The 27,944-nt window shown below is 43.8% G+C and overlaps 1 protein-coding gene across 5 annotated transcripts in view; it reads right to left on the reverse strand.

Annotated features, from left to right (window-relative positions):
- Window positions 1-27,944, reverse strand: part of Palm2akap2 (PALM2 and AKAP2 fusion) — a 457,408-nt gene that overhangs the window by 310,496 nt on the left and 118,968 nt on the right. For 4 of the 5 annotated variants that reach the window (XM_074051288.1, XM_074051287.1, XM_074051285.1 and 1 more), the window contains exon 2: window positions 11,490-11,535. In XM_074051288.1, coding sequence (XP_073907389.1) covers window positions 11,490-11,535 — 46 coding nt within the window. Of the gene's footprint in view, window positions 1-11,489; window positions 11,536-12,100; window positions 12,170-27,944 lie in introns of those variants that run through there. The other variant, XM_074051286.1, reaches the window with a different exon arrangement.

Below are 27,944 nucleotides of genomic sequence, written 5' to 3' on the forward strand. Positions count from 1 at the left end.
GCAGAACCTGCCAACATTTCTTGAAAACACATTAATACACTAAGGAGGCACTCCTATCCCCTCAACTCACATCCTATCGGCAAACAAAGCATGCCATTTAAAATTACAAGGCATTTTCACTCTGACTACAGAAGCATAAAAGAGACATTGAAAAAAGTGGGTTCTGAACCTGGTTGTGAAAATGGCACAAACATGAAGGATATGGGCTTGCCAAACAAAATACACAACGCCCAGTTCAATGTGAATTTCAGATAAACCACAAACAATTTTTACTATAAATATGTCCCAAGCAACAACCAGGCATCCAGTGTTTTAAGTTGCTAAATGTGGCAGCAGTAGTAAAGAATAGTTCATAGATAAGTCAGGCTGGAGGGAAAGGTATTTAGGTGTTTATGGGGGAGAAGCAAAAACTTGTTATATAGGCATGGGGGATACTTAATGACTTGGTTCCCCACCCAAGGCTATGAGAACCCCAGTTTCTTGTTTTGGTCAAACCCACTCCCCTACCCCTCGACATGATTCATACAGCCTGCAAAGTCAGGGAGCAAGGTGGGGCTAAGTGAACTACTTACACTCCAGTGTTTAGCAGCTTAAAAAACAATGCTTCCTGGGGAGTCTTTAGGGTGACAGACCATTCTGTATCCTTGGTTGTGTTGGTGACTGCACCAATCTCTACATGTGTTCACACGCAGACCCCAAAACACTGATGGCAACTGTGATGTCAAAACTGATGTCTCTGTTCTGACATTCTTTTTCTTAAAGAGCACTCATAGTTTTTACTTCTTACAGAGAACTCCTGAGTTCCTGCATCAGGCCCGATAAGGAACAGATTTCAGCAGCAGCCTTGACTCTAATCCTAGCCTATGTTTTTTAATAGGGTCCAGATCCCAAAGGGTCCCTGTTTTTAGTCCATACCACTGACTTGCCCAACAAATCTAAACATACATACATCTCACTTAGCTCCAAGCTGTAACACCCCTCCACTCCACCCCACATACCGGCATCGTTATAATTAAATAAAATACACATGAATCTTGTGCCGCTCACGAATCTCGTCACAAGTGGAAAACTGGTGTCCCTGATTTGGGGCTAAGGGAGAGGGGGGTTGGGGGCAGGGATGAATCCAGCCCACACTGTGTTAAAGATCTTGTGATTGGTTTGGCCCACACAGTGTTTAAATCCTGAACATTTAAGCATCAACAGATTTCTTTCAAAAGTTGAATTTCCAGGTTCTCTTGGAAAAGCAGAAGATCCTGGGTTTCTATTCCCACAAAATACCAATCAGCTGGACTTGGGACTGCCCCGCACTTTCTCCCTCAAGAGCCTGTCTCTCTCTTCCATCATAGTCCCCAGATCTCTACTAAGTCAGCGTGTCACCTGTGCACATCTGGAGTTTTACTCTAATGTAAGGTACTCCACAGGTCTGCCACATGGACCTTCTCAGAGACTGGGAGGCCCTCCTTTCTTTCCCACATCCACAAAAGTAGTTTCAGTTCCACTCAGCCTGCAGACCCCCCTAGGGTACCTGTCTTCCAAGGGAGATGCCTGCTTTACTGGGGAATGCCTGGAAAAGGGCTCTCACTGCTAAGCCAGGCTGCTCCCTGCTTTTCTCTTTCTTTTCCTCTTCTTCTTCTTTTTTTTTTAATCAGGGAAGATGGAGAGTTAGAACTAGCCAGAGGCAGTAGTTAGGACATGCCAACACAGGTGGGTAATTTTTTTTTAATTTTTATTTTATTCATATGTGCATACATTGTTTGGGTCATTTCTCCCCCCTTCCCCCCACCCCCTCCCCCCCTCCTTCCCTTACCCCCCCTTACCCCTCACTACCAGGCAGAAACTATTCTGCCCTTATCTCTAATTTTGTTGAAGAGAGAGTATAAGCAATAATAGGAAGGACCAAGGGTTTTTGCTAGTTGAGATAAGAATAGCTATACAGGGAGTTGACATGCATTGATTTCCTGTGCGTGTGTGTTACCTTCTAAGTTAATTCTTCTCGAACTAATCTTTTCTCTAGTTCCTGGTCCCCTTCTCCTATTGGCCTCAGTTGCTTTAAAGTATCTGCTTTAGTTTCTCTGCGTTGACGGCAACAAATGCTAGCTAGTTTTTTGGGTGTCTTACCTATCCTCATATCTTCCTTGTGTGTTCTCGCTTTATCATGTGATCAAAGTCCAATTTCCTTGTTGTGTTTGCCCTTGATCTAATGTCCACATATGAGGGAGAACATACGATTTTTGGTCTTTTGGGCCAGGCTAACCTCACTCAGAATGATGTTCTCCAATTCCATCCATTTACCGGCGAATTATAACATTTCGTTCTTCTTCATGGCTGCATAAAATTCCATTGTGTATAAATACCACATTTTCTTAATCCATTTGTCAGTGGTGGGGCATCTTGGCTGTTTCCATAACTTGGCTATTGTGAATAGTGCTGCAATAAACATGGATGTGCAGGTGCCTCTGGAGTAACCTGTGTCACAGTCTTTTGGGTATATCCCCAAGAGTGGTATTGCTGGATCAAATGGTAGATCAATGTTTAGCTTTTTAAGTAGCCTCCAAATTTTTTTCCAGAGTGGTTGTACTAGTTTACATTCCCACCAGCAGTGTAAGAGGGTTCCTTATTCCCCGCATCCTCGCCAACACCTGTTGTTAGTGGTGTTGCTAATGATGGCTATTCTAACAGGGTTGAGGTGGAATCTTAGTGTGGTTTTAATTTGCATTTCCTTTATTGCTAGAGATGGTAAGCATTTTTTCATGTGTTTTTTGGCCATTGAGGACTGGAAATTACTTTCACCTCAGCCTCCTCTGTGTTTCCAAAGCAGTACTTTTTCTTCATTGCCCCCATTGGCTCCAGTATGGGTTTGATATCTTTCATTCTCACTGTGAATAAGGATGGGGAGTGATCAGGCTACTGGAGTCTTATTTATAGTAGTTGGAAGGATTTGAGAATGTATTCTTCAGAATTTTCTTACTCATTTGCACCAAAATGATCCCATTTACTGTTAATACCCTGGAGTTTTGACATTTCATTTGATTAACAGCACTGGATTGTGAACACATATGCCCAGACTTCAAAGTTCATGAACAAGGCTGCTTGCATAACACCTGGCAAAGCACATATGCAGAGCACACAGACAATAGGAGCGGTACAATCCTACAGTGGGTTTTTGCTCACTCACTGGAGGATCGCTCATGTTAGCCTCGAGCTTTTCAGATATGTCTCACAGTTCCACAGGAACAAGGAAAATTTCCAAGCACTTTCCACCCCATTAGAGGTAGCAAGTGTTATCAGTTCAAGGCAACAAGTCAGGCTGTGAAAGCCAGTGTTTCGGACCAACACTGGGGGAAAGCTGCTCGACTGACTCCATGCCACTTAGCCAACTGCTAGGTTACTCCCTAAGTCCTGGCCTCACTATCACATCACATGTAGGACCTGCACACTATCACAGCCACCCAAATCCTGGAGCCCTGTCTGGTATTTATTGGCCTCAGAGTTGTCAACATTAACGCTTAAAGTTAGAGAAAGAAAATCCCCTGCCTACTGCTCAAGGAAGGGGTTAAGTTTTCAAGCATATGTTTTTCTCTTAAGAATAACATTTTTTGGTAACCCTCAACGTTTTAAGTTTCAGCCCTGAATTTAAAAATAAAGAGAATAGTTAGATGACTGGTTATAATTTAGCAGAGGGGAGAAAAAAATCCCACCCACCTAGAATAGTAAGTAAACCAGTAAAAAAAAAAAAAAAAATGAAATCGGCTGGCACAGGGGAAACGACAGAAAGAAAGATGTGCTCTGAGGTCTGGCCCAAGGCCTTTTCATTTATAGCCAGGGCTTTTATCTTGAGGCTCAAATGGCTTTTCTTTCCCCTTCCATGTTTTGCAAGGGAAAGGTACCAGCTTCCCTATGTCTTTCTTCTAGCTAAGCTCATAGGATGCTATATAGAAGCACTGACATTAGGGTCAAAGACGAACCCAAAGTATTTTTAATACAAGCTCAAGCACTGTGCAAATGGACTATAGCTTTGACTCTGTATGTCTCTTTCATTCTTTGTGTGTGTCTATGTTTAATAATCTCCTTCACTCAATATGAGACTACTGAAAAATACTGAGATAATAATTAACCAAGGGCACATGACATAGCTCCCATGCACCACCCCACACCAACCTCTGCTTCTACTGGCATTTCCTATCAGAAATAAGTCTCACTGGGTGGTAGTCTCCCAAGCCCAGAGTGTTCTATAAAGTACCCTGTGCTGTGGGGCCCATCACCCACAGCCTGACCTTATTCTCTTAGTCCTCATCTGCACAGTGCAGCCTCTGTGCTTCATGTTATAGACAAACAGAGACTGGGTGAGGATGAATCCTTCCAAAAAATGAAGGACTGGCCCAAACAATGGATGCTACAAAAGGGTGAGGGAAGCCTAGGTGACATCTTTAGGAGAATAAACTCCTCTTGGCTATGTCAATGACAGGCCACACTCTTGACACACAGACAGGCTTAGGACAATCATTAACCATCAGTAAATGAACAGTGATTGCTGCTCAGCCTGGCTTCCTATTAGAGTGGCCCACATGAGCAGCAGCTGGAGAAGGTACTCCAGGACTTGATTGACTCATCTACAATGGAACCTCTCCATCTACAGCACCTCCATAACAGGGTGCATCTTGCTCAAAAGCCCCCCTTATACTGCTGGATATCTTTTTTTTCTGCACAATTTATCTCAATGAGCTGCCTCCTAAGGCCTTCCCAAAGGAATTTTGTAGTGCATAGTTTTGGTCAGCCAGTCCCAGGTAAGCCCTCCCAACCTGCTCAGCCAGTCCCAGGCAGGTCCTCTCAATAGGTGTCTTCCAATGACCAACAGATAGAAATTTTATTTTATTTAAATAGATTACAGCAAGTACTCAAGACTAGCAAAGACCTCTTAATTGGTCACCTGATGTGAGAAGAATACAAGAGTATCACTTTCAAATGGGGCTGTGTTTTAGGTTTCCTGCTTAATAAGACTGAATTTGCTCTTTTATTCTATTTCATCTCGTCAAAATATACACACCACACAAACTCCTGGGCTTGTCACAAGGAGCATATGACATTTATCAACACCCAGGCCATAATCTCTCTGATCTCCTATCACTCTACCAGTGGTTCTCAAGGTTTGTCCCTCAGAACATCAGCTACAGCTAGGAGTAGCATCAGTTGAGAACTTGTTAGAAATGCAAATTCCTGGGCCCCAGCTCTACTGAACCAGACCCTCTGGGAAGGAGAAGCAGCAATCTTGTCCTGAAAAGCTCTCCAGGTGATTCTATATCCTGGCTGACATGACATAGGCTCAGATTTGCATGTCAGGTTTGCATATATTGGGTAAATGGTCTTAAAAGGTTCTTCTATAATAAAAGTAACATCCCACTTCAAGATACTAATTGTCTTTTAGATTCTTCTACTAAGTTAGGAAGCAATCACCTACCTAGATGTGAGTATTCTGAGTTATAATATCAGTGATTGCAAAGGTGTCAAAATAAAGTAAAAAATAAAAGCATTATTTTTCCCATAATCCCAACATTTGGACATCTGACTCAGAAAGCTCCAGTGAAAATGCAGCTTGACCTCGGGGATGCCTGAAGGACAACTTCACAGTATCCTTATAAACTCCCAAGTAAGTCAATGCACATGGAAAGAACACTGTAAAGTTCAAAGCTTGCTCTCTATCTAAAGGTCACAAAAGGTCACCCTGTGAACCAAAAGGAAATGCAAGTGACCACAATCTTTTGGAAGTTTTTAAACTAATTGATAATATTCTTTTAAGTGGGAGATTCCACATTTAAATATTAGATTTCTGGCTTCTCTTGAAAATGTCATAGCATAGGACCCATGTTTTCACTGGGCACACATTAACTGCATCTTAACTGAGAAGTGGCATCTGCTCTCAAGGACCTCACATTTCCAGCCTGTGTCCCCTGTTTAAGTCGCATATTGGCCCCGAGAGCCTGTTGAGTTTGCAACTCCTGGCCACAACAAAAATTTTTATTATTATTATCAAGCATTGAAAACTCAGTAGATACTATGTTCATTTGAAATTTCCTACTTTGGAAAAAATGTTCAGGCTAACAGAATTTGCCATTCTACCTTTGTGTCTGTTTTCTATTTAAAGATGCATGAGTTATGAGTTGTTTATTTGCTTATTATAAATGGAAAACTTCTGTAAGTGCTTACTGAATACCTGCTCTGAGCATGTCCCACAAAATCTCTTAAATAACCCTCACAGCAACTCCAGGAAGTGGCTATATCATTACAGATGAGGAAACTGAGGGACACCAACATCACACAGATGCTAATGAAAAAGCCAGGACTTGAGCCTAGCCTTTTTGAGATGAGAATCAATGTTCCTAACAACCTCCAACAGATCATGTGAGGTGCTGCCAGCCTTAAGGATCACAGTTGTTGTCCATTTGCTATTTCAGAAAGATCATGCCACATAATGACCAACTCTTACTGCCAAGCAAGTTGATCAACTTCTCCCAAAGGAATCAGTGATGAAACACGAGTATTTCAAAGGACCGACAGCAGTGGTCCCAAAAGTATTGACTCATCACTATAGCAATATAGAAGCACCTATACTGAGCCTTGGTTTTCCTGAGAGGTCCCAAAGTGTCACCTATTCACTGGGTGGCCCTGCAAACTCAGCCAGGGTGAACCCTTTCTCAGCACCAATGACCCTAGAAAATGATTTTTAGGCCTTAATATAAAATTTTAGAAGCTGGAAGTCATCCATGTTTCTGAGATGCAAGGAAAGAGATAACAGATGAGTGTCCAGGATGGTAAATTCTCCAGTACTTTGTCAGCTGTCCGTCAATGACACAGGTCCATAAGGAACATGTATGGGCTTGATTCCACATGAGCAGAGTGGTTGTTACTACAGAACTTGGGTTTGGGTCTTACCCCTCTGAGGGATTTCTGCCTTGGGACTCTGGGCTGAGTGTTATGTAAACTGCAGCAAGGACTTTTGCCCAGTTTAGGCAGGCCAACCTTAATGGTGTGGATCATTCTCAGGTTTGTAGCCTCCTGCACCCCTGGGCCCCCACTTCAACCCTGAAACTCAGGGTCTTATCATTCCAAGGCAAGAGGAAGCATGAAAAAAATGAATCCAAGGAAAAGTCAATAAGTATTGCTCTGGAAGCCCAGGGCATAGCCAGCCTAAGCCAATTACATATACTCAGGCCTACTTGGGATACAGAACGGGTGCGAACCATAAACCCATTAACTGCACCCTATGGGTGAGAGTTTCAAGAGAGATATAAAACGAGATCCCAGAAAGAGCAGATTGAATAGAGGCACATCCAGACCCACATAGCCCCAATTCACCCTTCTCCTCTCAGCCAAAGGAGTTCACTCAGGAGGATCCAGTGGCAGATCCCACCCTGGTCAGAGTAGGATCATCAGCCCTCTGGGCTGGATGTGCCACCAACACAAGAAATCGGGAGTTAGGAGAGACTGGAGCTTCATGCAACTCTTCCACAATTCACTGTGTGATCTGCACACCTGTAGTTGCTTCACTCTACAGTGGAGACAAGGAGACCTGCCTACACACCTCAGAATGAAGGCAGCACATGCAAGGCTGGTGTAAATCGTAAAATACAGCACAAATGCAAAAGATCATTTTTATTATTCCACAGAGTGGGTTCTCAATAAATGAAAAATTCCCTGAAGAGCAAGCACAATGCAGATTAGCATTTCATATTTCAGCACATATAAACTCATTCATGTTGGTCTCCAGTGCTGGCAAGAGGCCTTGTCCATGTGGCTCTTGGGAGTTTTACCCAAGACGACCTCTGTAACATTTATTATCATTCATGCCAAAGGAAAACTATCTTCCCCTTGGGTCTGTAGACATAACAACACCCTCCCCCAAAGTTGGTTTCCATTGAGACACGACAGTTCCTTTCCTAAGGGAATGTTACTCATTTGGTTAGACTTTATGTTGGGTGTTTTCATGTACCGACTCCAGGCTTGGAAAAGTCTCAAAAGGATGTAGGCCTCCTGGTTTAACTCAAGCTTTCCCAGTGCTATGAATCAATTTGCTCCTGTCTCATGGGCTCACAGCAAGGCTGTGAACTACCTGCACAATGCACTCATGGGAAAAGGGTGAGGTGCTGCTGCCATCTTGGGTGGTATTTCAAGGCAACAGTTAGAATATGGGCTCTAGTGGCCTGCCATATGTGTTCCAATTTTGGTTTTGGCACTGTTTTAAGGTTGGGCCAGTTCTATAAACAGGTTTAATAGGATAAGATAGTAATGCCTACTTCGTAAACTCATTCTGAGGATTAAGTGCAATAATATGAGTTAAAAAGCTTTTCAGTCCTGTTATCAAGTTCATGCTATGAGCCACTGGTTTCACATCTTTACGTTTTTAGCTTTCCCTTTCTCACAGTAATTGTTCCAAATAATATACAAACTAACAGAAATAAATAAATGGCTTCTGGTATTTGAGAAAGTTGTGATGTTAGTTTTTATGTTATTTTCCCCAATCTTGAGGACTTGCTCAAATGTCTCTTTTGAGGATGTGTTCCACAACTCCTTAAGGTTGGTTTACATGTTCTGCATGTGTGTTCACCGACATAGTCTCCATGCACCATAAAACAACTATTTCCTCCATGACTATAAACATCTTCAGATTAAAAAACAAAAGCACTTCACATGGTGCCTTATTTATTGTACAGTGTTCAATAAATGCAAGTGTTATTCTTTTCATTCGCATTTATCCTGTTGCAGAAGCATTTTGTATACTCTAAATTTATAGCTTTGGGAGTGTCCCTGGAGCTGAAAGTGCATGTGGGAGGAGAGAGAGTTGTCAAAGATGGACTTTCTCTTCTTTTAGCAGGAAAGAGATGAGAGTTATCTTTTCTCATTGATTAATGTCTGGACCTAATTAGAAGATTTAATTAAGGCACTGTAGTTTCTGAGCATTTAATTCCTCTTGGGGAGAAAAAAAATCTCACAGATGATCATGTGACATATATCTTAGGTAACAGGACATCCATCCTTAAAAAAAATTAAGCATGCAAAGGGTGAAATCTTTCCTTTGGTAGCTGAAATTTGGGGACACTGACTTTTCAGGGTTGGAATACCTCTCAGAAGGGGCGCTCAGAATGGACCCTCAAGTCATAATCAATCCCCACTCTGCAGGAAGCAGTTAGAGGAAGTGACACTGGCTGGGGCCTGCCCTCTGTCAGAAGGAAAGAACAAGGCCATTCTTTGCACTTTAGAGAAGTTGCCTCTATCCCGTCTCCCCTCCAGGAAAACAGCATAGAGAAGAACTAAGGGCCACCTCCATCACCACTGCCCCTCCCGGGCAGCCTAAGAGAGCAAACTCATGAGCCTGTTTTACAGATGAAGGAACTGAGGCCCAGACTCAAGACTGCCCAAGACTTAGAAGCCCAAGTAGGTGAAGAACTGAGGACACTTTCCCTTCTTTCCTCACATCTCCAGAGGGACCTCAGCCATGCCTGGCTCTGGGCAGGTTTGTGAGCTCCTCAGGGTCCCCTGAGAACTCTAGGAAAGTGGCTCAGGATGGCAGAGTTTGCTGGATTTCGAGAGTATACACCAGGCCAAAACATGGCAACATGGCCGCAAGTCCCCACACACATTCCCTTTCTCTTAATTCTCTCTTTCTCTCTCTCTGCCTTTCTCACACACAGCCAGTGATGTCATTGTTAGAAAACCCATACCGACAACAACATATGTCCACTTATGTTGACCCATTCACAAGACTCAACAACAGCTCCTGGGGTCCACAGGACGAGCTCAGTCCTACAACTGAACAGGCACAGGAGAACTCCAAAAAGACTGCCCACATCTTCCTTGAAAATCTACTTGGCCCCTGCTGGGATGACTCAACCCCACTTGTAAGGGGTGGCCCCAGTGTTAGCAGCTACTGGCTCTCTGTTCAGAAAGCAAGTTCTTTCATGGGATTCAGCTGTCCCTCAGGCATCCAGGGAAGCTTGTCATGCAAAGGCAGAAAATGTGACAACTGTTGGAAACGGTCAGCAGCAGCCCATGGGAGTGACAGTGTTCTCTGGAGCAGACACTTGGTCAACGGTTAAAGCAGGCTATTATCCAATTCACACAAAACACCCACCAGCTCCATGGCACCAACAGCTGAATCTCTCCATTCTTACCAAGTTCAGGACAGACTGCCACTTTGCCTTGCCTCTAAACTTGAACGATGAACAACTTCATTAACCATCAAAATGCACATGCAGAGAGGGAAAGGGAAAGAGCAGAACAGCTTTCCTGAGCTCTGAGAACCAAGTTCCCAGACCCCTCAGAGCCAAGCTATAGCTCTTCACCATGGCCAACACAGAGCTCTCTCTCCCTCCATGGGTAAAGTGTGCAAGAACTTTCAGATTTGAAGAGTTTGAGAAAGGGGGTCTTGGAACCACAGACACCATATCAAATGCTTCTTGAAAAAAAAAAAGAAGGCCTGTGTGCATTTTCCCAAAGAGGTATCTGTCCAAAGCACTTTTAGATATTTTGCTTCCAAAACATTACATAGTATTTTCTTCAACAAATTTATGTGTTTCCAGGGAACTCCTGAACAAAAAAAAAAGTACTTAAATAGAAGAATGTCTGGAGATTCTTTTACGCCAACCCATTAACAGACCTTCTCTTTTAATTTCTATTATTTCATATAGCAGCAGTAATCACTCCCTTATCCACAAAGCAAATATATAATCCAGCTGTGGTGGCTCCAGTAAAATACCACATCTGTGGATCATTGGCAAACTGGCAAGACTGCTCAAATCTAAGCAGTCTCAGAGAGTCCTTTTTTGTACCCAAGATGCACATGGGTACACTTTTCTGAATGTGTATACGAACTTTGCCAAGACTGGTTGCTCCTTTGTATTCTAGACTGAGGTTTTCAGATAATCCACAACCATAAGAAAGAGGATCTCTTGGAACATTAGTCCCAGAACCTAGTTGTAAGAAGTCCTCAGTCCCTTGCAGGGTGGTGACTTGTGTCAGAGACCTTGTCAATATCAAATAGAGATGGAAAACCAGCATTCCCGGCCTCTGGGAGGAGGCTCTACCGCGCTGCTGCTGGCCGAGCAGCCGGCTCCTGGTTTTCCACTTAACAGGCTGAGGGCTTCCACAGACTCAGAAGGCAGCCACCGTGCAGGTCACCGTTCTCTCCCTTCTCCAGGGTAAGGAAACCAACGTATCCCCCCCCGCGCCCCCGCCTCTGTTTAGACTGTCCCCAAAGCCCAGCAGCAAGCATTTTATTTCTAAGCCAGTCTTCCACGTTCAAATCCCCAATCCCGAGCGCGCCCTGGGGGTTTAGTCTGCAGGCGTCGAAAGGAAAAGCCGCGTAGCTGAGCTTGACAGACGTTCGCCCCAACACGCGGCCTGCGGCTACCGTGCTGGCTTGCCGCTGGCCCAGAGCCCCAGGGTCCCCGTCCACCCCAGACAATAGAACACGAAAATGAAATGAAAAGTGGACTTACTGCTATGGCTTGCAGCCTCTCCTTGTGCAATTCCGCCTCTGCCATCCTGGAGAAGGGCACACGGACAAGGGAAAGAAGAAAGAGAAACAAAACACGTTGTAGTCACCCAAAAAATTGGATGGGCACCCAGGGGGCTTAGCTGGGACCGGGGGAGGATCGAGGGGGAGGCTGGGGTCCGATCCAGGCGCGGGCAGAGCTGTGCGCACGGCTGGCTCGGGGACCTCTGGTCCCCGCCCGCGCGGTCGCCTGGCTGCGCCCCAGCGCCGCCGCGAACTGCAGCTCACGGTCGCCGCCGCCGCCACCGGCCGCGCCAGCCGGGGACGTGGGCCGCGGACAGCCGCCGGGAGGGCGCGCTCGCCCGCGCTCGCTCTCCGCCCTGACGTCTCGGCGCCTCGCTCCGCCCCTGGGGTGTGGGGGACCCACAGCAGCGGTCCGGGCGGCTCCGGGCCGGCAAGCGACACTCGCGCCAGTGGCACCTGGGACGCCGGCGTTCGGCGAGTCTCTAGGGCGCACGGCTGGCGCGCCTGGGTGGACAAGCGCGCTGGCCTCTGCGGAACAGATGCCAGTGGAGGAACCTCTGGTAGAACGCGGGTCCCAGCCCTGGCTCTTACATGTCGGCTGCGGCCACCGAGGGTCCTCGGCGCCTTCTAGCTTCCGCCAGATGCTTAGGCTCCACGTGGGGACGTTTCCAACAGGGAAGGGCTGACTTGCCCACATGCTTTAAATGGCAGGCTCCTCAAACATCAAGTCAGCTGAGGGCAGGGCATATCTCCAGATAGCCGCCCTCCCCCTTCCCCCACCCCCAGGCCAACTGAGGCATAGACTGCAGAGACTTTGCAGTCTTCGGGACCCAGCTAAGCTGGACTTGGCAACTTAGCCATTGGCAACAACCATGTACAACTCTGAACCTCGGTTTTCTCATCTGAAAACAATAAGGGATCACAGGTTATGTCCCAGGGTTGTCCTTAGAAATGAATGATACAAATCATAAAGGTGCTTTGTAAAAAGCATTACACAATCTGCTTTACTATCATTATCCTGTGACATTCTGTGTTGGAGACACTCTCACAGAACGACAAAGTAGGATCTGATCACTAAACTACTTTACCTATTCTTACCCAAAGAGGATACCATATAGTACTATAGTGGGTATTTTGTGTGGGTTGGATGTAAGAAATGGGTAAGACCCAGTTCAAAAGAAAATAAATACTATAAACAAACAAATAAATGCCTCTTAACATTCAGGATGGACCTGTTAAAATTCCCAATATTCATAAGCAAATTTTCTTCTGTAAAAGGAAATAAACACTGAAAAAAAAAAAAACCACCAATGTGGCCTCTCAGGTAAATTCTTTCCATTCAAGTCAAACACCCTTTTAACTTTCACAGAGATGTTACTTGTCACTTGACCACCAATCACCACTCTGGCTGAGGATGCAAACACTCAGTAAAACAGTTTTCCTGAGGGATCGTCATTCGTCATTCTCCTTCCTGCTTCATAATAGGTGGAGGTGTGACTATTTGTGTGATGAATCCAAGCCAATGCCAGGTTTGACAACCCACTCCAAAATACTACAAACTTCTACTTTCTCACCAAACCCATCACTTTCTTCAAATGCTTCATTTTCTCTTCATTCCCAGTGCAAGCTCTGGAGAGGCCAAGTTATTCGAGAAGGGTTTTTCTCACAAGTAAACAAAGCTGTTATTACTTTAACAGTGAGCAACCAACAAAAGCAGAGAATACCAAGATAAGGAAGAGAGACCAAGGAGGCTGAAGGCTCAACCATCATCATAAACCTGGGGTTAAACTCAGAACAGACTCTCCATAGCTCATGCTCTTAGCCACTAAGCACCACGCTTGGCCAGTGACTTGGATGTGTAACAGACCCCAGTAGTAAACAAGTGAATAAGAAATGGTCCTTTTCTCCTTAACTACATAGGTACCAAAAAGGAATGATGGGGCTGGGGATGTAGCTCAGTAATACAGTGCTCACCTAACAAGCACTAAATTCAATCCTGGGTTTGAGTTCCAGGAAAAAGAAGAAGGAGAAAGAAAAAGAGGAGGAAGTGGTGGAGGAGGAGAATGGTTGAAGCACAACAAGGTATGTATACTCAATGTCACCAAACTGTACATTTAAAAGTGGTTAAAATAGTAAATGTATATTGAACAATTAATTTTAAAAAGAAGCAATGGAAGGAGAAAAGGGAAAGAAAGGGCCTGGGCATTCTTTGGAAGTGACCAGTTGGAAGGATCTGAACTTCAGAATAGAAGACTCAAGGTTAGGCCACATAACTCAGTGACATCTACTTCACAGTCACAGCTAAAGAAATGAGCATAGTCAGGATGAGAAAAGATCAAGTGGAGGAGAAGCTCTGCTAGCAAGACTGATGAAGAAGAAGAGGGAAAATTCAGGAGGGATTTTTTACTAATAGCCATTAACAGGAGGATAGGGAACCTCAACAGAGTGACAAACCTCTGAGAGGTCATGCAGGATGCAGAATGAGAAGAGGCCATTGACTTTGAAAGTCAAGAAGCCATGGGTGATACTGGAGGGGGGACACTTAGGAGAGCTGAGAAATGAATAAGAGGTGAGGAAGATGCTTCTAGGAGTACAAACCACTCCTTTCAGATCTTTGGATGTGAAAAATGAAGATGGGGAATAGGAAGGCAGTATATGGGAAGCAGAGCCTCACTGAAGGGTTTTGAGGTCAAGTCAGACTTGAATATTTTGGGGTCAAAGGGAAGTAAGACCAAATTCAAAGAATGGAAGATGAGTATCAGGCAGAGCCTCAGATTAGACCAAAGGGCATAAAGATGAACATAGCTGGCCAGTTTAGCCTTGGGAAGAAGGAAGAATGAAGCAGGGCACAGGGATGGAATGGGTAAAGAAAAGAAGAAATTTTGAGGTGAAGTCTGCAGAGAGAGAAGTTGAAGGAGTTTGCATCAGTTGGCCTGATTCTTTCGGGTAAAGGAAGGAAAGGACATTGGTTGAGACTAATGGGGGTAAGAGTGGGAAAACTAGAAATGGTTACTAAAGGAGCTGTGGGGAGTGGGGAAAATTAAAACATGGTTCCTAACCAGAAGCCTGCATTATGATCTCCTGAATACTTGCACAGAATTAAATTTCTATGGGGTAAGGTGGGAGTTAGGGATGTGTTGAGAATCACTGTACTTACTAGGAGAAAACCAAAGATGCGCAGTCAACTGTGTGTACTTCCTTTGTGGTTCTTAAGTGTCTAGGACCCATAATATGCAATGGTTGTGTTTGTTTATTCAGTGTTGGAGATTGTCAAAGCAGGTATGACAAAAGTAAAGAGGAAAGGAAATTCAGAATGGTAATGAGGTTTTGAATCAGTGAATCAGTGAGGAAGTGTAGCAGGCTCAGATCTTTTTTTTTTTTTTTTTTTTTTGGCTGGCTTACTTGTGCACCCCTTCCCATTTTGGGGGAGTTACCACATTTTAAGTTATAGTGAGAGGCATAGTCACTTCCCATCATAGAAGCAGAAGCTGGGAAATGCCAGACATCTGCTTCCCCAGATCTCTCGGAAGTTACAGCATGGCAAGCAATCAGCTCAGCCAGGCATGTGCTAAGTTTGAAGACAGCATTTTATTTATTTATTTATTTATGTATTTATTTTTATTGTTTTATTATTCATATGTGCATACAAGGCTTGGGTCATTTCTCCCCTCTGCCCTCACCTCCTCCCTTACCACCCACTCCGCCCCCTCCCTCTCCCCCCAACCCCCTCAATACCCAGCAGAAACTATTTTGCCCTTATTTCTAATTTTGTTTAAGAGAGAGTATAAGCAATAATAGGAAGGAACAAGTGTTCCTGGTTGAGATAAGGATAGCTATACAGGGAGTTGACTCACATTAATTTCCTGTGCGTGTGTGTTACCTTCTAGGTTAATTCTTTTTGATCTCACCTTTTCTCTAGTTCCTGGTCCCCTTTTCCTATTGGCCTCAGTTGCTTTTAAGGTATCTGCTTTAGTTTCTCTGCGTTAAGGGCAACAAATGCTAGCTAATTTTTTAGGTGAAGACAGCATTTTAGAGAATTCTTTCAGATTGGTAGATCACCTTTGGTCTTCCCCATTGCTCAGGTCTTCTGTAGACTTCCCATCTATTCTGTGAGCTACCCAATACCACATCAGTCCATTCCTTTGAATCCATTTCTGTTGCTTGTGACTAAGGACCCCTAGTGAAACAGGAAATAATGGCTGAGGGTTGACCAAGGAGCAGAGGGAAAATGTTTTATCTTCCAACACTTCTCCCTTCAAATCTCTAAACTTTGGCATTTAAAAATCATTGAACCCATCCCAAACACAGATATTATAACCTGAATTATGCCATTACGTCAATAAACTTATTTTGTAGCTATTCTGTACTAGACATTAGGCAATGGTCTGGCATTATAAAGGATTCATAGTCTAGTGTCACAACTATATTAGTGACTATTTGCCCCCTCAAACATTTAAACTGTGGAATGATGCATTACAATGATGCATAATGCATATCACCAATCACTAGTTCTTGCTGGGACATTAAATTGTGTTGTATAATAAGCACCATTCAGACAGTTTAATGATTTTTCTGATAGATGCTACATTGCAAGGCATTATACAGAGAGAAAACAGAAGACTAAATATGCAAAATAAATGTTTTGTTAATAAAAAAATTTCAGCATCTATTTTAGAACATGAGTCCTTTGGGAATCACAAGTGAGTATAGCCCTTTTCCCTTGTGGGAAAAAAAAAACAGGAGCGCTATGAACCAAAAGGAAAATGACTTGCCAAGGCCCATTGTGTGAATAAAAGTTTTGTTGAGGAGGAGCTAAGAATGTGACATTTCTCAGCAACCTAAAGCTTTCCTTTGACAAAAGTGACTTGAAAGAAATGTCAAAGTCCTCAGTACAAACATTTGTACTGAGATCGTTTGAGAATATATGATCATTTAAAACACACAAGTGCTACACAGAATCAAAAGAAGAACAGTGCTTGGGATCCTCTTGCTCCTGTGGTTATCAACTCTTTGGAAAAGTTGATGGAACTCCAAAGATATGCTGTTCATCATAATGGGATTCCAATGATGGATTCACATAGGGAGTTCCATGGAGCAAAAAGACGAAGAAGTTTGAAAGCAGAATGTCAGTGTGGGAGATAAACTAGGCTTGATGTTGCTTAAGGTATATGCTGATGAAGGTCTCTATGTAGCAGATTCAAAGTGAATAGTGGCTAGCAATGAACATTAGTGTTTCAGCTGGAGGGAACTAGGTAGTGTAAGCAACATACAAAAATTACAGCTTGAGGCTTAGAGATTGTTTGTTCTACATTTAAGTTATTGAATGCCTTGGACTGGGTGCAGAGGGGGGTGACAAGAGTTAGGGTGGGGGGGTGGCACAAACAATCTATACACATGTAAGTAAATGTAAAAACGATAAAATAAAAGGAGGAAAAAAAAGAACATACACAAAAAAGAAAAGACAAGAGCTCTGAAGACAAGTTGGAATCTCAGGTCCCTAGTAGGGATATTATGATACAAGGATAACAGACATAATAAAGTACTAGTAACTAACCACAGTAGATGCTTCAGAAATGGCTGATTATAATTACTGAGTCCAATCACTGCTGCCTTCAAAGTGCCATAGACCAAGTCCAGGAAATGACTTGATTTTATCCACCCTTTAATGTAACCCTTTTCTACAAAAAGAGATGAGCTATCAATATTCTTTAAATGCCTTGTTAGCAGACATTCTTTTTGTTTCTTTTAAAAGGGAGGATTCTGTTCTGTGTCATTTATTTCCTAGAAATTTCTTCACTGGACTCTCCTTTTAATGATTCTTAGATGGCTACAGTCTTATCTTTTGGAGTGGGTCAATTTAATAAATACAAATATGAGGAGTTAGAAGAGAACTCTTAAGAGGAGATATGGTAAGTCCTAGGAGAATATGGGAAGAAAAGCTTAATTTTGTGAGTATTTAGAAGAAGACTCACATGCCTACATATTAAAAGTGCTCTGTAGTACAGATGATTCTAGGTTTGGGTATGAATTAGCTACAAACCAGAAAAGTCTCTGGGAAGGCCAGGCCAACTCCAGCCTGGTGATCTAATGCCAGTAGACACAGTTGGGTCATTGGCTTCGCAGAGAGCTTAGCGGACAATCTAGTTTGCCTTAGCACAATGCTTGTGATGTGCCCTGTCAGCGTGGAATCCCTTTTTGTAGTGTGACCATCGACACTTTCATTGTTAGCCATGATTTAATAATACCATGCACATTCGGCAAGTCAGCACTGCTGACGAGAGAGATTTCCAGTGAGGTTGGCAATGGAGAGATGGTGGCCTGTCCACTAAATCCTGACCACCCTGATGGCTAAGGACTGAATTGGGAAAGTCTATCTTCTGTTCCATTGATGGATGCTGTGCCCTCTTGATACCCTTTGAAATTCAGAGCTCTCAATCTTGCATGTCCACCCCTTGCCCTCCCTCTATATCCTGGCAACATGGACCCTATTTCACTATGAAACATTAGCCAGTCTATCTCAAAAATTGCTCTGTGCTGCTGCATAACACTATCAGTTTTGGCCTCCTAGACAAACTGCTTTTCCCCAAAGCAGCTCAAGGCAAAGTAGAAAGAATGTGAGACAAAGGTTCAATTTTAGGTCCTAATCCTAACCCTGCCACTTACTGTGTGACTCCCTACAAGTCAATCACTTGATTGTTCTGAGCTGAGTTTTCCTACTTATAAATCTGGAATAGGATTTCTATTTGTGAATTGGGAAGAGGGATAGCTGACTCCCTATATAATATTCTTGTTAGAATTGAAGGAATTTATGAATGAAAAAGTGCTTTGAGAACTGTAAGCACTCTTGAGTGTGAAGGACTAGAGTAAAAGACAAGAATTCAAAGTTAGGGGCCTAGGGACATTGATAAATGGTAGGTTTGGGACATGTTTGTACAAGTACACAGGCTCAGCCCACCAGAAGAAAATCCTTTGCCAAAACATAAGACAAAAGATACTTCCAAGTTTTGGATGAGTCTCTAATAAAAGAACTGATCCTGAAAATGAAAACAACCAAGGCCACCTAGGGTTCTCTTTGACTCCTTGACGTTCCTTAATGCTCAAGTGATTTCTACTTCAGGGAGTCTGATGACAAAAGCCCACATTCTGATGTACATATTTAAGTAAACACAGGAAAAGGGTACAGTGGTCTGAGGAGGAGATGAGAGAAACAGAGATAGGCAGGAGAGAAGGAAACAGAAAATCTTGGATCTGTTTTGGGCCAACTGTGTATGTGCCAAGCCTATATTTGAATCCTATTTGGCCTGTGCTTGCTTCCATGTGTTCTTTCTGCATTCATTCAGAGCTAAATTTATCCCACTAGAAGGGAAGGCATACTTGAGGAGGTGGAGTGGAAAAGGAGTAGACAAAAAGGCGGCTGACAGAGAGCCAGGAGTATGGAAGAGCTTCCTGGAAGAAGGCTGGAGGAGCAGCACACAGAAGCAGTCCTGAGGCTCCAAGCACTGATTCGTGCTGACCTGACGAAAGAAGGTCTCCTCACCATGGCTTTTGTGCCTTCCCTTCTGAGCAGGGTGTGAGCAGGAATCAGACTTCAGATCTTATGTGATAGAGAAAAATCCCATGAGCTCCCAAATCTGGCCCCACCCTTCAGGAAACGGAGACTCAGCAGCTCTCCAGCCCTCCCCTGGGACAGCAGTGTCTGTCCGCATGGACTGCTGATGCAGAGTTGCACTCACTCACTACTGGGGTGTCACTGCAGTTGTTTTTCTACTGGCGAGGCTCCTCAGGAGTGCATACAGGACAGGGAGTTGCTGTGCTTTGCCATCTGGGTGGGATTAAGTGTTGCAACATGGCTGGGTAGAGAATGATTGATGCTGCATTTCCTGGGACCCATGAGCTGGTTGGTCCTTCATGGTCTCGCTTCCTTTCATTCAGTTACTGTCTTTCCCCCTCTAATTTCTTACCTCTCGCTCCTCCCAAAGCCAGCCCTTGTTATAGCATCTTTGTAAGTGAAAAAGTCATTGCAACTGAGCAGCTTTTCCTATGACCAGAGAGTTCTCTGATGTAGTTCAAGACCTTCCTGTAGAACATACAGTTGATTTCCACCTGGGACTCTGTCCCCATATTATATAGAACTTCCTTTGTTTAGTTAGGATGGGGCAGGGGAGATTTCTAGGGTTTGGGGACATCTCTCCTTTGTTTTAGGATCAGCTAAACCACCATAACATCTTGCCATAGCTCTCCCCTATATTTGGCCTCCAGTTCCCTCTCCTCCTCCCCAGAGAACTTGACACCTTCTTCATCTGTTTGTCCCACTCCAAATTTGGTGCTTTCTCATACCATGAGCTATGCTTGGAATGCAGCCTCCCCCTTCCTCTTCTAACTTTCCAAGTCTCCTCTTGTTAACTTCACAGAGTTCCAGAAATCCCACCCCCCATCAGGGTATGCCTGTCAGTCCCCTAAGGAAGGAAAAGTGGTTATCCCTCCCAATTCCTAACATAGTGTGCGACTTGCGAATTGGTTGCTTGACTTGTTGCTCTTTCAGTTAACTCTAAAAGTCATAATGTCGCAGCCTTGACTTGTTAGATTAATGCATGTCCCAGAAGCCACCATGATGGTTGCTTATCTGCAATGAAGCTACTTAAGCTGCGAGGAGGCATGGATTGGACAAACCTGACCATACAGCCCAGTGCTGCTGCTTCATGACCTTTTCTTCTTTGAGCTTGTAATTCTCCCTGTAAAATGGGGATGAGGACAGTATCCATTTCATAAGATTTGGGTGACACATTAAATGAGGCAATGTATCCTAAGCCTGGCATATTTCAGGTACTCAATGAATTCTACTTTATAATTGTGCACATAAATCTTATTATTGATATCTGTATTCTGGGTATATTTTCACATAATTGTGCCTGTGTTCCAGTGGAAGTTCCCAAGTCCTGTCAAGTCCAACACTAGGTGCCTACAGGTGTTTCTAAAGATCTAGGCCCTTCAGCCAAGACCAGCTTCTGCTCCTGAATGCCCTTGATTCTTGCTAACTTGGCCATTGCCTCTTGCTGCAATGTGTGCAATTCGAGATATTTTTATGTTGTACAAACCTTTGTATAACATTCTGGCTAAGCCAAATTCTGCATTTACTATGAAAGACTGAAGAAGACAAAAAAGCTCAAGGTATTCTACTCTGTTGAATTTTACTGCCATCCAAGGACAGTGATTCTAAGCTTAGGGGTGGGGCAGGTTCACAGAATCCTTTTGAGACTCTGGTAAGAACAATGAACTTTTCTGGAGCAAATGCACATGCATGCAGCAATTCGTATATAATTTCTAAAGTTTTAGGAACTCTGTGAGTTCTTCCAAGCACACTCTTAGAAGACCCATGGATTCTTGTTTTGTTTAAGTCTATGTTCCAGAATTTAGAGTATCAGAGGAACTGAAGAGACAAAAGGAAGCTTGCCTTGATTATTGTTGCAAGAGCACAAGAATTCATTCCTACTAATGCAACAGCACCAGAATTCTGGGACATACGTGCACAGACCTGTAGCCAAAGATCTGGCCAACCAATGACTGTCTCGGCTGCCCATTCATTCTCTATTCTAAGAGCTGACTTCTTTCCCTCATTCCCACTCACAGCTATGGCAGAGAAAAGACAACATGCCAATGAGTCCCCTCCCTGGGGGTAGACTACCTCCATTGACTTTCTCTTTACCAAAGCTTCCTCTGACCTAGTATCTACCCAGCCTTCTCTCTGTCTCCTCCAGAGGGTATCTGCTAACCAACTATGTGCGGTAGCCTTTCAATCCATTCTGCCTCCAAGGATTAGCTTGAAACTTTCTATTCTAGGTAGAAACAAAAGCTATGTTTCAGGACCCTGTATTTCAACTTATTTAAATAAAACACAACACAGTTTTGAGATAAAATAATCAAATGGTTTGTCCACAGCGTTAGACATGGTTGTCAAACAATGTTCATTAGGCACCATCACAAATATCCTCCAACACTCAAAATCCACTTTCCAAGGGCCTGCTCAGCTTCCGCCCCCATCACTGTTGGGTGAAGTCATTTGACTTCCAGTTTGGAACTTCCAGCCAGAATCCAAGCTTGATCCAAAACCATTGAACTCTAGTGTCCAAGGAAAACAGTCTGTCACTGAATTAAAGGCACTGTTAGGCTAGTTCAAGCCAAAACAAATGCAGCAGGCTTTTCATTAGTAAGGGGTTAGCAGTCCTTCCAAGGTGGTGACCTAATGAGGCAAGTGACAAATGAGTGCCAGCACCCCCAGACTTCAGAGCAGACTCAAGATTTTACACTTGCCCTCTGAGAAAATAAAACCCTCAATTTGATAATCTCATTATTTAAAAAACATTGTGACAGCCCCAGTCCATGGAGAAAACATTTGTTTGGTAAGAATATGACTATTGATGGGAAACAAAATGGACAAAGATACGCATCTGCCCTTTAACAGGAGTCAAATTAGTGTTTGTATGAGGTATAATAGAACACAGGCAAACTGAGTCAAGTAAAAACTTGAAAGTTTGCAAACATCTTTCTAAACGAAATAAAACTGGAACTAAGGACTGGAGAGAATAGTTTGAATTTAAGTATAAGAGGTTTTTTTTTTAATTTTAATAAACATGTGGTGCTTTGCTTACTATATGTCCCTAAATCTGTTCCGAGTGCTTTATGAATATTAACTAATCTTCCTAACAGCCCTATGTGGGCAACACTATAATTATCCCCATTTTACAGAGGAGGAAACTGAGGTACAGAATGCTTCCAAGGCACACAGCTTGTAAGTGCAGATTTAACAACACAGCTTGTAAGTGCAGATTTAACAACAGCCAATTGATGGGCTTGTTCTTTGAAGGATGTGCTTTAATGAAATAAAATGTTGTATGTATTTAGCAGTATGGAAAAACTAGGCATAGAAAAGAGGAAAAATGATTCCTTTCCCTTTGATGTACTTAGAACATCTTCTTTTCCAAGAGATAAAGCCTCAGATAATAACCAAAAAAGGCCACTCAATGAAGCCAACTTCTTCCTTATTCCTCCTCTCATTTCCTCCCTCCTGCTTGCTTGCGTGCTTGCTTTCTTTCTTTCTCTCTCTCTCTCTCTCTCTCTCTCTCTCATTCTTCTCCTTCCTTCCCTCCCTCCTCCCTCCCTTCCTTTCTTCCTTCCTTCTTTCCCTGCTCCCATTCTGGCGTGAATATTGGGCCCACACTTTAAATGAGGCATTGTCCCTTGTGCTGGAGATCAGTAGTCTTTTTTGCTCTTGCAGTTCAGGGAGGGGAGAACGACTCCAAAAGGTATGAAAAGCTCCATTATAACTTCAGAACTGTTCTGAAGAAAGCCAACCACACTAAGGGGAGAGAGTGGCATGGGTGCTGGTTTAGGTGTGGGAGAAGGAAGTGACATTCATTAGACTTGAATGGAGTGAGCCATGGATTTATGCAAATATTAAGGCAAGAGTTTCCCAGGCTGAGAGACCATCAAACAGTGGACCTTTGGTATGTGACAGTGTTCATCATATTGAGTGAGCAGCAAAAAGACCAGCATGGCAGGGACAGAGGGATGGAGGGGAGGAGTATGGAACAAGAGGCCAGAGAGTGACTGGACCAAACCCAGGCCTTGGGAGGGTTAGCCTTGACTAGGCTAGCTGTGCAGTGACATACATACATTTTGAAATGTCATCTAGCTGCCAGGAATGAGGAGAAGCATAGAGACCTGTTGGAAGATCCTGCAGAACTCACAAGAGAGATCCAAGGAACAATGTAGCTGTGGTAGGCAGAATAATGGCTCTCCAAAGACACACACATTCTAATATCTGGAACCTGTGAATATGTCACCATCCATGGCAAAAGAGACTTCCAGAAGTCTCTTTTTTGCCTCTTATTAGGGTGGTCATAGGCCAGGCATGTGCTCATGGAACTAATGCATGGATAGACCCAGGAAATCTTCACTCAGGATTCGAGGAGGAGGTGGTGGCAAGGCACAAGGATCCCAAATTTGCCAAAGAGACCGCAGAACACATGGAAAGGGGAATTAAGGATCCTGCAAGCTCAAACCACAGCTCTGATGCTTACAAGGTGGAGTGTAAACTCAGGGAAATTATGTCACTTCTCTTACATGGGTTCCCTCAACCAGAAAATGAAGTTAATAGTGTTTAATCTGCATTGGTATTTTGAAGGTAAGAGGAGACCTTCCCTGTAACTCCTATGTCTGGCAGATACTAAGCACTCTCATAAAAGCCAGCTAGTAGCATTCTTACAAAAGGTGCCACCACAGTGGCTAAGAGCATTGGAAAAGGCTCTGAGGTCCCATACCAGCTCCAGGTGGGTAGCTAACCTCTATGTTCCTCAGTGTATCCAAGGTAAATTGAGAATTATAATAAAATTCATTTTATGGGGTCCCTGAGAAGGTCTGTGTTGGCCTTTAGTATTCTAGTGATGAGAAGGAAAGCTAAATAATCCAAACTTTAAAAAACAAACTTAATTAGGGTTGACTCTAGATTTTAGGAATCTAAAATATGAAAACTCAAGGAATAGGTTCACTGCATAGAAAGTCAATCTTTGGAATCAACTATTGAAATAAGTATGCCTGGAGACCCCGACAGCTTTGCCTTAAGGGCAAGTTGGTGATGCTGTGAACTCCACTCTGTCCAGCCAGGCAGTGGGCAGTGGACTTTGCTTACAGCGTGAGCCTTGGAGGACTGCCGTGAGGAAATCACAATGAGTTTGCAAGAAGATGCACAGCTGGTCTCTGAGCCTCTATCCTGTGTCTGTTGGCCAGCTTTACTGCTCATTCTCCACCCCTCCCTTGCTCTTTTCAGCTGTGGGCCTCTGAGTTGCCATACCTGGACCAAATAGAGGGCCAGGGACTTTGGCAGTTAGTGGTGTTTGGAAAACACTCAAGTCATTTGTGCCAAAACCAGGGTTGACTCTTGGAAGGGTCATTGACTCAGCAGTTTGACACACAAATGTTCCTTTTATGGGCAAAACAATAGCCCTGAGCTCCACAATCTGAAGAGCCAAGTGCTATGTGTAGCATTTCCTTAAATGCTTTCTGATAGGACTCCTGGGGAAGATAATGAATGTGCACTTGACAGATCTGATCAGAGAAGAAGACAGAGCCTGCCTGCATCTCCTCCCTGGCTTTGGCCATTTAGAGACAGGTTGGGGCAGCTTCTGGGCAGAGTGTGGCACAAGGTGTGTGATAGGTCTGTTGTCACCAGCAACCACATGGCCTCCCTCCATCATAGTCACTGTGTTGACACTAAACTCCTGACCAAGTTGTGGGTTGCATCTCTTGGGCCTGAAGGTTTATCTCATACCAGAGTCCCCAAAAGCCTGCCTGCTCATGTGTGGTCTGTGCACAGCAGACCTGAGGCTTGTTTGAATGCAGACTCTCATCCCAGACCTGCTGAAGCAGAATCTGCAGTACTACAGGATCTCCATGTGATTCGTGTGCACGCTCAAGTTTGCAAAGCATTGATCGAGAACCTACTGGGTCTCCATTGTGATTGCACATTAGTCCTTTAACTATGGATGCATTCAAGTTATACCTTTGCCCAAGACCCACTGCAGACTATACCAGCATCTATTTATAAATTTCTCAGGGGATTTTATTATGCAGCCAGGATTAAGAACCACTGATGATTAATGATGATGACAATGATGATTATAGGTAACACACTGAGTGCCACTGTATACCAAACTCTTTTTATCACTATAGTCACTCACCACAGTCCTGTGAAGAGGCATGATTATTTTCTTCACCTCAGAGATGAAGAATTAAGAAAGAACCTATGGTCATGCAGGGCACAAATGGCTCAGTCAGAATTTGCATCTTTAACCTCTCCCCAAGGTACTGGGCTTGCTTGCCCCAGACTGACTTTATCAGAATCTCTGGGGGTGGAACTTAAATATCCACAGATTAAACTGAGCCAATAGGTGAATCCTATTCAGACTAAAGTGTTAAGATGTGAGAACCATATTTATCCACTCCCTAAGGGGCTTAACTTAGGACTTTAGAAGTGGAGAAGAATCAGAATTTTCTGAGTTATAATGAGTGTTTCAGCAGTTAATTTGAACACCATGCATGAGACTGTTTAGATGCCCAGCTGTTTCATAATTCATACTACACAGACATGAATCCTGAGTAACCACTTTGTCACCTCACTAATAACTGGTCAAGGCATGTAACCACAGGTGTTTGTATGTATCCAGGTTTTGATTTGTGGTTCTACACGATACCTGACCTGTAGGTTTTCTTCTACTTATTCATTCATCCATCCATGCACCCATTCATCCATCTATTTATCCATCCATCCATCCCATCCAATTCATCCATCCATCCCACCCCATCCTTCTATCCATCCACCCACCCACTCATTCATTCACTCAACACTGTCCATTACTGCACTGGTATTGAGGATGTAGTTAGTAAGCAATACCCTCAGGGAGCAACCGAAACTTTAACAGACCTTTAAGGATCAAGAGATACCACTGGAGTTAGGGATGTGTCCAAGATGCAGCAGGGGTGTAGAGAAGAAAGACAGTTCTTGGACTCTAGAGGAGCAGCCAGGAGAGTCCAGGAAGGCTTCTTAAAGGAGATGAAATAAGAATGGAATCTCAAAGGCTATATAGGTTCTCAGTAGAAAAGGAAATGACATATTGGCAGAGGGAAAAGGCTGTGCAAAGGCCAAGACATGAAAGAGTGAAATGTGTTTGAGACACTGGAAGCCACTCTGCTCTGGAGAGGGATGCATGAGGTGGAGGACACAGGAAATGGTACTGTGCACTGTGGTAATGAGGTAGGCTCCAGTCCCAGCCCTGTTCAGCATGTCAAATATTCTCCTACGGGTAACAGGGAGTCACTGAAGGGTGTGAGCCACTGGGGAGTTTATCTCAAAAAGATCACAGGAGCTAATTTATGGAGAATAATGGCTGGGCGAAGACTGTAGGAAGGGAGACTATTTTAATTGTGTGGTCAGATTTTTTTGGTATTTTTGGGGACAGGGTCTCACCATGTAGCCCAGCCTGGCCTCAAAACTCATTACCTTTCTGCCTCTGCCTCCTGATTGTTGGGATCAGGTGTGTACCCCCATGCCCAGCCTGACAGTAAGTTGAAAATATCAGCTTGAGTTGAAAATAATAATTATGACAATGTACTGAGTTACAGAGTGGCTGCCCCAAAGAGAAGTCCAACCCCCAGGCCCCTTTGAATGGAATCTAATTTTGAAACAGGATGTGTAAGCCTAACTAAAGATTTTGAAATGGGATCATCCTGAATTTAGGGTGGGCCCAAAACCCAATAAGCAGTGTCTTTCTAAGAGAAAGGAGAGAGAAATTTGACCCAGAGATCAGACCATGTGGAAATAGCAGCAGAGATTGGTGAGATGTATCTAGAAGCCAAGGAACGCCAAGGACTCCAGCAGCCAGCAGAAGCCAGCATAGAACAGATTCTAGAAGGAGCCAACCCTTACTAGCACTTAATTCAGACTTCTGCTATCCATCACAATGAGAGAATACATTTGTGTTTGAAGTCATAGTGTGTGGTCATTTGCTACTGCAGCCCTAGGGAGCTAGAACAGCAACCAGCAATACTCTGAGTAATTTACACATGCCAGGAACCACTGAGTGTGTCACAAGGTCAGTGAGCCCTCCCAACAATTCCTAAGGTGGGTACCCTTCAGATGAGAAACTGAGGCACAGGGAGGGTTATAAAGCAAGCAGGAGGCAGGGCAGGGTTTTCCATACCCACAGCTTGGGAGTATAGCCAATGTTGTTGACTCTACAGTGCATGATCAGAAACATGGAGGGAAACGGGAACATTCTAGCAAGTGGCAGAATTAATAGGACCTGGCAATTAGCTGTGCACTAGAGAATGGGCAGGAAGAGTTGAATCCTCTGGATTTCAAGCTTTGCCCTCTGAGTTTCATCAGCCCATTTGCCATGCCACACTGGCCCCCAAGATTGCTGAACTGTGTAATAACCCTAAAGTCATACTCTTTGAACCTGCTTTTCAAGGAGTCCTCCTTTTCTCTCCACAAATATATCCTTGAAGTGGCTTATCCTTGTCTGAACATTGCTATGCTCCATTCTCTCTTGGCTTCTACATCCACCCGGGCACGTGCCTGGTTCTGACCCTATGGCCTGCTCTGGCCTCATACTCTTCCATCTTTGATTTCTCCCCTCATACTCAAACTCTCTTGGCCCTAAAATCTTCATGTTTACTCTGGTTTCTGCCTTCAACATCCTTGTCCCATTTCTGCCTCTGCCCCTACCCTACAAGTAAAGGGCTGGTAGAAAAACTGTCTTCCAAGGCAAAAAGGTCACTTCCTCTATGTGGTTCTCCCAATTCCCCTCTGAAAGTGTGCCATTTTGGGAGCTGGGCTTGTAGCTCAGTGGTAGAGCGCTTGCATAGCATGTGCAAGGCCCTG

This window comes from Castor canadensis, chromosome 13, assembly GCF_047511655.1.
Source record: "Castor canadensis chromosome 13, mCasCan1.hap1v2, whole genome shotgun sequence".
NCBI classification, from domain to species: domain Eukaryota; kingdom Metazoa; phylum Chordata; class Mammalia; order Rodentia; family Castoridae; genus Castor; species Castor canadensis.